Source organism: Benincasa hispida, chromosome 1 (assembly GCF_027475165.1).
Source record: "Benincasa hispida cultivar pf3 chromosome 1, pf3_genome.v1.1, whole genome shotgun sequence".
In the NCBI taxonomy this organism is placed as follows: Eukaryota; Viridiplantae; Streptophyta; class Magnoliopsida; order Cucurbitales; family Cucurbitaceae; genus Benincasa; species Benincasa hispida.
The window spans coordinates 6,957,527-6,967,525 of record NC_143478.1 but is presented as its reverse complement, the minus strand read 5'-3'; the positions used below and the strand labels follow the sequence as shown (position 1 = coordinate 6,967,525).

Here is a 9,999-nt window from a genome sequence, read left to right as displayed (position 1 = left end):
GAATTTAAATAGTTTTTATAAATTCCAAAATGGAGATCCATACTTTTAACCCTAAGATTATTCAACGCCAAAATGAGCTACTTAAAAAATAAAACCTGGATTATTTAACCATAATAATAATAATAATTTTAATAACCAGCCTCCAAGTTTTAGTCAGTGTTCAGCCGCTCTAGGGATTCATTTCCTTTCAGCCATCCGTCCCCCTCAAACTCTCAAGAGTTCCGCGCCGTCCTCTCCGCCGTATACTCCGCCGTACTCTCCGCCGTCCTCTACGTCGGTGCCGCTCCTCCACCGCTTTATACCTCTGTAGTTCCTAATATTAAGCAGAACGTGCAGATTTTTCTTACGCCATTTTCTAATGGCGTCATCAATGAAATTCACAGATTGCTCCCCTTCTGCCGCTGTTCGTCTTTTTCCCTCTACTCGAACCAGGCTTCGAAGCTCCGATGACGCTGTTCTCTTTCGCCGTCTTCTTGGCCTTTCGCACCCTGCCTTTCCTAGAACTTTCGTTTCTCGCTCTTCGACTTCAACTTTGCCCGTCATCTCGGGTATGCGTCTGTGTGCGCGCGCGCGTGTCTATTCATGTTTGTTATGAAAAAGTATAGTGATGATTTTATTTAGAGCTTCACGTTTTGAGGATCTTGGTTTTCATTTTCATCTAATTTTGCTTTTTGAGCTTGTGGAAACTTTGGAATACTTTTGCGGCTACTTGCACGTTTTCTAGCTTTCGGTGTAACTGATTCTGAAATGGCGTTTAATTGTTTTAGTTTTATATGTTGGCTTTGCAACTTCTAAAGAACTTCTGTGTAGACATGTATGTTGTGATGAGAAAGAATATTCTAGTTTGGTAAACATGACCATGGAAAAGCCATCAGATAGATTTTTCTTAAAGCCGTGGAGATCTTTTTGTAAGAGATTCTGGGCTATTGTTTTCTTTTCTTTTTGTTTCAGCTTCAATTTCAACCGAGGCAACTGCAGAAGTGATTGATGGAAAATTGGTGGCGAAGCAGATTAGAGAGGAGATTACTGCTGAAGTATCTCGAATGAAGGAGGCCATTGGTGTTGTTCCAGGCTTAGCAGTCATCCTTGTTGGAGATAGGAAGGATTCTGCAACTTATGTACGAAATAAGAAAAAAGCTTGTGAATCTGTGGGTATTAAATCTTTCGAAGTAAACTTGCCTGAAGATTGTACCGAGCAAGAAGTACTCAAGTATATATCCGACTTCAATGATGATCCACATGTTCATGGCATCCTTGTTCAGTTACCTTTACCTAAAGTACGTTCACTAAAACTTCATTTCTTTTGCCAAATAATTCTCGTCACAATTTACTATACTATCTTAGCATATTACTAATGGCCCCCTAAATTTAAATTATCTGTTATCTTAAATAAGCTGTGGTCTTCTTTAGAGGCTGCTTCTTTTTATCAAATAATTCTTTTTGGTGTCTTCATTTTGCTCACATTCCTTATCCTATGTTGTATGTAAAGGTAGATGAGAGTTTGAATTTGGATTTTCCCTTGTTTAAAATCTAGAAATATAGCTGTAATAGTCTTATGGTACAATGCTTCGTATTACATTAGCAATTGAAGGTCAAAGATATATGCAAATTGACTTCATGTTTTCATTGATTTGACAGCATATGAATGAACAGAATATATTGCATGCTGTTAACATTGGGAAAGATGTAGATGGATTTCACCCGCTAAACATTGGTCGTCTTGCAATGAGAGGTGAAGAACCATTGTTTGTTCCATGTACGCCAAAAGGGTGTATTGAATTGCTGCATAGATATAACATTAGTATCAAAGGGAAGAGAGCCGTTGTAATTGGTCGAAGCAATATTGTAGGAACTCCAGCTGCTCTTTTGCTTCAAGTGAGATTTTATTTGATAATTATTATCCGTGTGTCATTCTATCAATTTCATTTATTGACTTCAATACCTACAATGCTGTTGATTTGAGATATTGTCTTATAACATTTGTCATTTCGAATAGGGAGAAGATGCAACAGTCAGCGTTGTTCATTCTAGGACCAAAGACCCTGAAGAGTTAACAAGACAAGCTGATATCATCATCTCTGCAGTTGGCAAAGCCAATATGGTCAAGGGCAGTTGGATAAAGCCCGGAGCAGTTATTATCGACGTTGGAATTAATCCAGTAGAGGTGAGCAAAATAGTTTTGTTGGAGAGTTCTCTCTACCCAACCCCCCCTAGGTTGTCTTTTCTTTCCCGGTTTCTTATTTAAATAAAAAATAGTACTTACATTAATTTATATAGCTTTGATCTTTGCGGTGTGTTCGTGTACATATGGCTAAATTGAATGGTCTTTCGACATTCAATATTTCACTCTTCTTGTTATCATTGTGTGACAGGATGCAAATAGTCCTCGTGGGTATCGGCTAGTTGGAGACGTTTGTTATGAGGAGGCTAGCAAAATAGCTTCAGCCATTACTCCTGTACCTGGTGGGGTTGGGCCGATGACGATAGCAATGCTGCTCTCCAACACACTTACAGCAGCCAAAAGAACACATAACTTCCAGTGAAATTTTGGAAGTTTATTATGATTTTATGGAAAGCTTCCCTTTAGCAAGGACTAAGCGGTAAAATAACCTCCCATGCGAGTGACCTCATATCTTCTTCAAGTCACAATTTTAACTTAATTTCTTTTGGGAGAATGAGTTGTGAAGATTGTTTTGTGTTGAGTATCATCAACCCTTGTATTTGTTGGGTCTTTTCTATTCTGAATAACCACAGGGGAATAGGATTACGCATTTTGTAGTTACTTAGGAATGTGCGGAAATAGTTCAATGGACATAGTGTTTGTATTATTAACTTCGAAGTGAGAGGTTTGACGCTCAACTCTAGTTAGAGATGCAAATTATAATAAATTAAACTGATTAAAACAGGACGTGATTTGGCAAGTTATCAGCCATTTTCAATATTTGGTCAGCATGATGCAAATAAATTTTGCAGCTATTTATTTCTCGTTGTCGGAGCATATTTCAGCAGAAAAGGTAATGAAGAGTAAACGGGTAGAATGATGACCACTTGATGGTAGTGTCATGAATGATTGGGAAAAGTATATTTTGGTTTTTCTAGGTTTCAAAATATTTTACTTTTACGTTTGAGTTTAAAAATTTATACCTTTAATCTTTGATTTTTTATTGAATACACTTTCAGTCTTATTAAAAATTTAGATTAGTTTTTGCTAATTTTTCATATTATTAAAATTAATTAATCTAAAGTTGGTGTATAGCTAAAATCATATCTCAACCAGCATTATTTTTATTATTTTTATTTATTTTAAAAGGTAGAAGCTTGAATAAAAAATTGATTAAAGTTGAAGCCAATCCACTCTAGTCGACAAAGTTATCCAAATTAAATTAACCAATTATTTTTTTAATTTAATACTTGAACCGTTCACCTTTTGTTTATCTTTGAACAGAAGTCTCATCAGTTTCCCACCATCACAACCTCAGCAACCACTGAATTGCTGCCAGGCCCGATCAAACCCATGAATTTGAATGCTAAGACCTTTTTGTTTTGTGTCTTGATTTTTTTTTTCCTTTCCAGGGGTAGATATATTATACCTAAAAAACAGAGAAACCTTAAAGTACGAGATTAAGGCGCAAAAAAAAAAAAAAAAAAAAAAAGACAGCCAAAACAAGAGTCAAAAGGACAAGCACACCAACCACAATGTAAAACAACCGAAGAAAAATAATCGTGCAAAGAAACAAGCAATCAGATCACAATAAAAACATGCCATTGCATCCAACACCAGGTGCATACACAACCATTAAGCCAGAACTGTTTTTAATTAGATAAACTTGAATGTATAAAAAATGGAAAGGCAAAATGCGCTTTTTATTCCTAAAGTTTAAGTCAATGCCTATTTTCTCTTAAATTTAAAAAATTAACACTTTTAAAGTTTGAAAAATAATTCTAAATAGTCTTTGACAAATTTGATCGTTAGCTAGTTAAGAAAAAATTGACGTGACACCAAAGTAACTAAGCCTCTAAGTAGCCGCTTTCACAGGTAGGAAATTCACCAGCAAGTTCTTTCACAGTAGAGAAAAGAACACTTCAAGATATGCTCCATGGCCATTTGCTCATCTAACCAAATAAAATACAGTACCAAATTTCACTTCTTTTGACTTTGGCGTATCCATAATTCACCCAATGAATTAAAAACTAAAACCTGAAATTTGATGTGGACATAGCACCATCTATGAATCCCATTAGAATAGCATCTGATCTGAACCTATCTTTTTTGTTTGGTTTAATCAATGCCCTTGTCAGCATCCTCAAATTGTACCAGAATAAATAAAACAGAACGAATGTTCTACAATTGTGACCTTTTCTCTGTAGAATTGCATCGTGATGGAGAAAGAAAGAGCAATAGCTTAATTCTTCCCATTATCCGAAAGATCTATACGTGCTTCAAAATGATCAATTCCCATCTTACTGTTCTGTTTTGTACTCCGCAAAATGGACACCTGAGACGAGAAAGTAAAGGCTAATAAATAATAAACCAAAAGTGTTATGATTCTTTGAATATTCATATAAAAAGATGCATGCTTTGAGACGAATAATCTCAACACTGCAAAGACCGCAAGGTAGTAGACGTTACTAGGAATTTTGAGACGGATGAGAACGAATCTTTTAGAACAAATATTTTAGAACAAATATTTTAGAACTTTTAAGTACAGTTTAGATAAAAGGGTTTTGTAGTGTCCGTCTTTCAAAATCTCACTTTTACTTCTTTGATACTTTTATGTAAACCTCACAAAGTAGCCTCCTTTTCTCTAACATTTGGACTCCAACTTACTTTTCACTAACATATTTCTTACTAAGAGATGTTTGGGTATTGAGTTGAGTCATTAGGAAGATTATGTTTGGGATGCAGAGTTGTTTAGTCTGGAGTTAAGAAACATTAAAAGAAGGGAGAGAAAGATGGGAAGATGGAGTTTCTCGATAAATATGCAAACTTCAATAGTAAACACGGTTGAAATTGGTGGAGTTGAGTCATTTAATACCAATTTATGAAGCCGATGTGCCAAACACCCCCTAAATTTTCTCTCTAAATTGTTCTCTGCTTCTGACCTTTCTCTCTCTCTCTCTCTCTCTAGAACTTCTCTATCCTTCCAGGGCATGGACTTCGTAACTTTATGAGCTTGACCTAATGTGCGTTAGTGCATATAACCCCCTGCCTTAAGGACTTACCTAAATTAAACAGACTTGGATCTTCCTGTTACATTTAAATGTTTATAAACGTTAAAACCAACTTGAAAAGACCTTCGGGATTCTTCTTGGTAGTTAACATGATCAGTCAATCAGGAATCAGACAACTCTAAATAAATACCTTCGGTCGATCCATGGAGCTCGCAAAGTAACCCATTCCAAATGAAAGGGAAGAATAAGCAGCAGCAATCTCCACAGCTTTCAACTTCTGTGGATTTCCTGGGGCCTGTGGCAACAATACTTAGATACATAATTATTGTTAAATGAAATAACAAAAAGTGTTCAACCAGTAGGTCACCAATTTAGGAGCATCAGCCTGGACAAGCAAAATCCCAGCACTCTTATCAGTATTAAGTTGACTGCTTTCTTGAACAAAATTGCGTAGAACTTTCATGCAAGCAGAGGCGGGACCTGCCTGTGATCTGAGTGGAGCATACATAACAAGACCAAATAAATATAATAGACTTCACAGGATCAACTAATAAGCACATATTTTTTTAATGTGCAAACAGTAAGGACCCTAATCAAGAATAAGAAGCAACGGAGACGGACATCATCTAATCAACTATATATTTATCTTATCATGATCAAACAATGTTATCAGGGAGCAAACTTGATTACTCTTAACATATTAACAACTTTCTAGACCGAATGAAGGTACGATTGCTAGGTTCAAATTACTTATTAAATTCAAACACCAATATGGTATGTGCCTTCAAATTTTAGCTTGGGTGCTCATTTGAAATTTAAAACCAAAAGTAAAAAATGAAAAGTTCTGTTCGTCGGAATTATGCTTTACAATTTTTTCCTTCCACTGAATCCTCCAACTAACAACTTCCTAAATAGTTTTCAATAATTTTTTATTTAAAAAAAAAACTCCTAACTAGTTAATACATATTGCCAACATTCTATTACAATAAAGTCATGAACACTCTACAAAAACCTCACACCATATAATCATCAGAAGAAATTCATCCAAAGTACATTGACAATAACTAAACAATGAATACGGATGATTGGGCTTAGTTCTACAAAATGTACAAATATAGAAAGCTAGATTTAGGTTGTGGTCAAAGTTCTAGAGTCTGCATACGCGCATTTTGGACAAGAAGCAGTTTCAGAGGGAAAAAAAAAAACTCGAGATAATGAAATGTTTCTTAGCACTGAAACTCAACTGGAACTTTACATAAATTGAAAACATAATCCTGGGTAGAGGAAAAACATACAGTGATAATGATACACAGCATTCCCTAGCTGCAAATCCTTTCATGAGATACTCTCCTCCACCAGAAACACAACCCCCAACCATGAAGGGAGCCCCAAATGGACCCTTTGAGGAAGCCCAACAACCAGAACCATACATTGCTGCTAATCCCACACGTCCACTAACCTAAAAGTTAAAATCTGTTAAAATCCTTCTTATATAATCAAGAAAATACATTTCTATGTAGTAAGGGCAAGGCATCAACCACCTTCATTGCAATACCACCACTTGAGGCCCCAGATGCGACATGTCCTTCACTGTCAACACATATAACACCAACCGTGTCCATAATACAATCCTTTTCATCATCGCTTAGCGTTGATGACTGGCATGTGGCGCCTTCCAGTGGATTGTGTGATTGGACTTCTACACAATCAAAACAAAAAAAAAGTTAGTATGAGTAGATGAGAAGAGATGATAAAATAGGATAAATTTATTACAGCATCCCATAAAAAATAGATGATCAAACCTGATATTCTAGCAATATCTTGAGGACTACAAGAATGCGTTACATTAGAAGTTCCTTTCTCTTTTTTTGCACGTTCAACCATTGACTTGTATCTTTTCCATTGAAGTTTTGCCCTTTCTGTCACCAACCACTATATGTGTAGGCAAAAGATTAGATGACTCACACAACAATGTAAGACATTGATGAGTTAATAATTAAAGAATTTCAATAGAATGCTTAGATAAATCACATAAGATATGCATCAGTAACTCATGGAACCTCATTAGCCTCTGCAATAGTTTCTGGCAAACAGATGCCTTTGGACTTGGCCCATGTACGAGCACCCTCACCAACTAGGAAGCTGCACAAACAAAACCTTCCTGGTGATTGGATTTTAGAAGAAAATTCAAAATGAAGCGGGATACTAGTTCAAATCTTGGTATAGACAAAACAATGCGTAGTTTTCCAAAATTTTAAAATAGGTCACATAGGTATTTTTTATGTGGGTTGTTTCCGTACATGGACATTCAGTTAGCAAGATCCTTTTTCTTGGAGCCTGCTCTAGGAAGGAGAGTACTCAGCCTATGGAAGTGCTAAAGTTATTGTGTCTGGGGACTATTTTGGTGTTTCCTTGCTAATTTTCTCTGTAATTACGTAACACCAACCAACTGAGATCTATCACATGACAAACAATGTCGTATAATAGAAAAATGCACCATTGGAAGAAAAGAAAATGAAGCAATGCAATTTCACAATAATAATTACATCGGAGGTATGAGGCCCATCAAAGGCGATCCCAGTATTTGTTCCTTTGCCAGTAAAGCAGCAATTTGGATAGCATTTTGGACACCTGGTCTAGAAAATATATGATAGATATCAATTAAATTAACAGAATAAGTACATTACTATTAAAATGTGCATAACAAAGATGCAGTTACATATAATATCCGGAGATCAAAATGACCCAGAAGCCAATGTTGATAAGAGATAACATATAGTTTCATCATTAGAGAATGATAAACCTGGCACTGCACCAACAGCTCCAAAAGCACCTGTATCACCATCCATAATACTAGCATCACATTCTACTTGACCATCTTCGGTCAAATTGGAGCCTCGTCCAGCATTTGTCGCTGGATCATCCTACAATAAATATGAAAGCGACGTTAAGAATTCCAGCATTTGTCTCTGGACCATCCATAATACTAGCATCACATTCCGCTTTCAAAGACATGTTATCCAGCAGCAGACGTTAAGAATTCCAGTGAACAGGTACCCGTGTTAGACAAAACAATTAGAGAACCAACACCTACAAGATATATGAAAGCGGTACCACCAAAAGACACGATCCCAGCAAGACTAGTACAAACACTGTTTCTCACTAGATATCGAGCATGTTTCGGTGTGAGTTTAAAATTGTTAAGATTACTTTTGTCACATTTAAAATCACTCCGAAACACGCTTTTAATCACTCAAAATCAATACAATGTTTGATTTTACACTTCTAAACACATTTTTCATATTATTAAAATTGATTTTAAATGATTAAAAGCATTTTACGAGTGATTTTGACTATTTTAGACTCACTTCCAAACATGTCAATCATTTGATTTCAGTGATCCATCAATCTTACAACGACCATTTGCTATAAACTGACGATTTTCAATAACTATTTTTATGCTGCAAATCATAAATTTCCGATGGTAAAATTACACTAGAACACTAAAAGGAAATAAAATAAAGCACATATTCGAAAGGGAAAACTACCTCTAGAACTTGTATAGCAGCAGAAACAGCATCTAAACAGCCGCCTGAGCCCTAAAACAAGACAACAATACCAGAAGGATTTTATGAGGCTATAACGAACAAGATAGTGATGAACTTCAAATAGAAACTACTCAAAAATAAGAACAGGAAATGGCTGTCATCCTCGTGAATTTCTCCAGAGCTCTATACATTTCAACAACATATTAAAAAGAAATATATATCTATGATCATGTCGAACAATGAATCTGGTTCGCCTAATAAACTGAACTGGATTGAGAAAAGCTACAGATTCCGTAGTTATAATTTCAATTCCCATGGAGTGAAAATTGAAAATGCGTCTTTGTGGTTGATTTATTAGAACGATTGTGAAACAGAATAGAACGATTGTGAAACAGACCTTTCGGAGAACTACAGCGGCAGCTAAACAAGCGCGTTTCATGGCTGACCTGAGGGCTTTCTCGTTGGAAGGGGCGTGAAATCCCGCGCCAACATGAACTGCAACGAAGAATCTATGGCCTTCATCTTGAGCCTTGGCGGCCATTTTCTAACGATCAAAGAGTACGTTAGGCGGAAGAACGAGTTCCGGCGGGACGGGCAGCCGTAGTTGGAATCGGCGAGTCAAACGCCGGCACTGCACGCCTCTGAAGCTACCCTTCTTTCCTTTTTAGTACAGTCTTTATTTATTTTTAAAATTTTTAATATATAATTTTGACTAAATTATAACAATTACCGACAAAGCTTATATATTTCAATATTATCCCAAAACTTTCCCGAACCTTTCGAAAATAGAATTTTAAAAATAAATCCAGAATTAAAACTATCTGGCGATGATCTAAGAAGATGGAAAAATTATGAAAAAGTAACTTGTTTAAGTTTTTACGTTAAAAAACTAACACGTTTTTTTAAAAATGGTCAAAATAATTTTCTATCTCGTCCGAGATCGATCATCGAGATTTTGTTAAAAAAATAACTTTTTCTAATTTATCGATGGTTTTGAATCACATACGGAGATTTGTTAATTTTTCCAAATGTCATGTAATCTTCTCAAATCTTTTCAAAATTAAAAAATCACACACCAAATATTACACAATTTGAAAAAAACTTGAAAAGATAATTGGTAAATTATTTAGATAATCAATAAATTAATTTATAAATTCATATAATTATGTGGATCTCACTTGAGCAAAATAACATCGAGTTCGAGCTTTCTCGGTGAAATTTGAGCATAATTAACACCGAAATTCGATAATTTGAGCTTTCACAATGGAGTCTCGTACAG

The 9,999-nt window shown here is 35.6% G+C and overlaps 2 protein-coding genes across 3 annotated transcripts; one reads left to right on the top strand and one right to left on the bottom strand.

Annotated features, from left to right (window-relative positions):
- Positions 1 to 115: 115 nt before the first annotated feature.
- LOC120071133 (bifunctional protein FolD 4, chloroplastic-like) lies at positions 116 to 2,905 on the top strand. The gene is made up of 5 exons (XM_039023249.2): positions 116 to 548; positions 952 to 1,277; positions 1,639 to 1,875; positions 1,997 to 2,164; positions 2,373 to 2,905. The coding sequence occupies exons 1-5, from the start codon at positions 359 to 361 to the stop codon at positions 2,541 to 2,543; spliced, it is 1,092 nt and encodes a 363-aa protein (XP_038879177.1). The 5' UTR covers positions 116 to 358; the 3' UTR covers positions 2,544 to 2,905.
- A 929-nt stretch (positions 2,906 to 3,834) lies between these two features.
- LOC120070344 (N-terminal nucleophile aminohydrolases (Ntn hydrolases) superfamily protein) lies at positions 3,835 to 9,434 on the bottom strand. 2 transcript variants are annotated; one of them, XR_016523986.1, is made up of 12 exons: positions 9,118 to 9,434; positions 8,721 to 8,771; positions 7,976 to 8,096; positions 7,719 to 7,803; positions 7,233 to 7,314; positions 6,975 to 7,104; positions 6,714 to 6,871; positions 6,468 to 6,631; positions 5,540 to 5,663; positions 5,363 to 5,467; positions 4,199 to 4,496; positions 3,835 to 4,113 (listed from the first exon to the last, which is right to left on the bottom strand). XR_016523986.1 is itself a non-coding variant. In XM_039022277.2 (11 exons), exons 1-11 carry the CDS (start codon positions 9,259 to 9,261, stop codon positions 4,404 to 4,406), a joined length of 1,257 nt encoding a protein of 418 aa, XP_038878205.1. In that variant the 5' UTR covers positions 9,262 to 9,434; the 3' UTR covers positions 4,083 to 4,403. The 2 variants fall into 2 exon arrangements, 1 of the variants encoding a protein (XP_038878205.1); XM_039022277.2 differs by having other exon boundaries at positions 4,083 to 4,496.
- Positions 9,435 to 9,999: the final 565 nt, after the last annotated feature.

Coding starts and splice junctions, on each gene's coding strand:
- LOC120070344 (XM_039022277.2), bottom strand. CDS start 9,261: ATGGCCGCCAAGGCTCAAGATGAAGGCCATAGATTCTTCGTTGCAGTT. Junction 7,804..7,975: donor AGCTGTTGGTGCAGTGCCAG/GTTTATCATTCT, acceptor TTTCTAGACCAG/GTGTCCAAAATGCTATCCAA. Junction 4,497..5,362: donor GCTCCATGGATCGACCGAAG/GTATTTATTTAG, acceptor TTCTCGTCTCAG/GTGTCCATTTTGCGGAGTAC.
- LOC120071133 (XM_039023249.2), top strand. CDS start 359: ATGGCGTCATCAATGAAATTCACAGATTGCTCCCCTTCTGCCGCTGTT. Junction 1,278..1,638: donor TTCAGTTACCTTTACCTAAA/GTACGTTCACTA, acceptor TTGATTTGACAG/CATATGAATGAACAGAATAT. Junction 1,876..1,996: donor CAGCTGCTCTTTTGCTTCAA/GTGAGATTTTAT, acceptor CATTTCGAATAG/GGAGAAGATGCAACAGTCAG.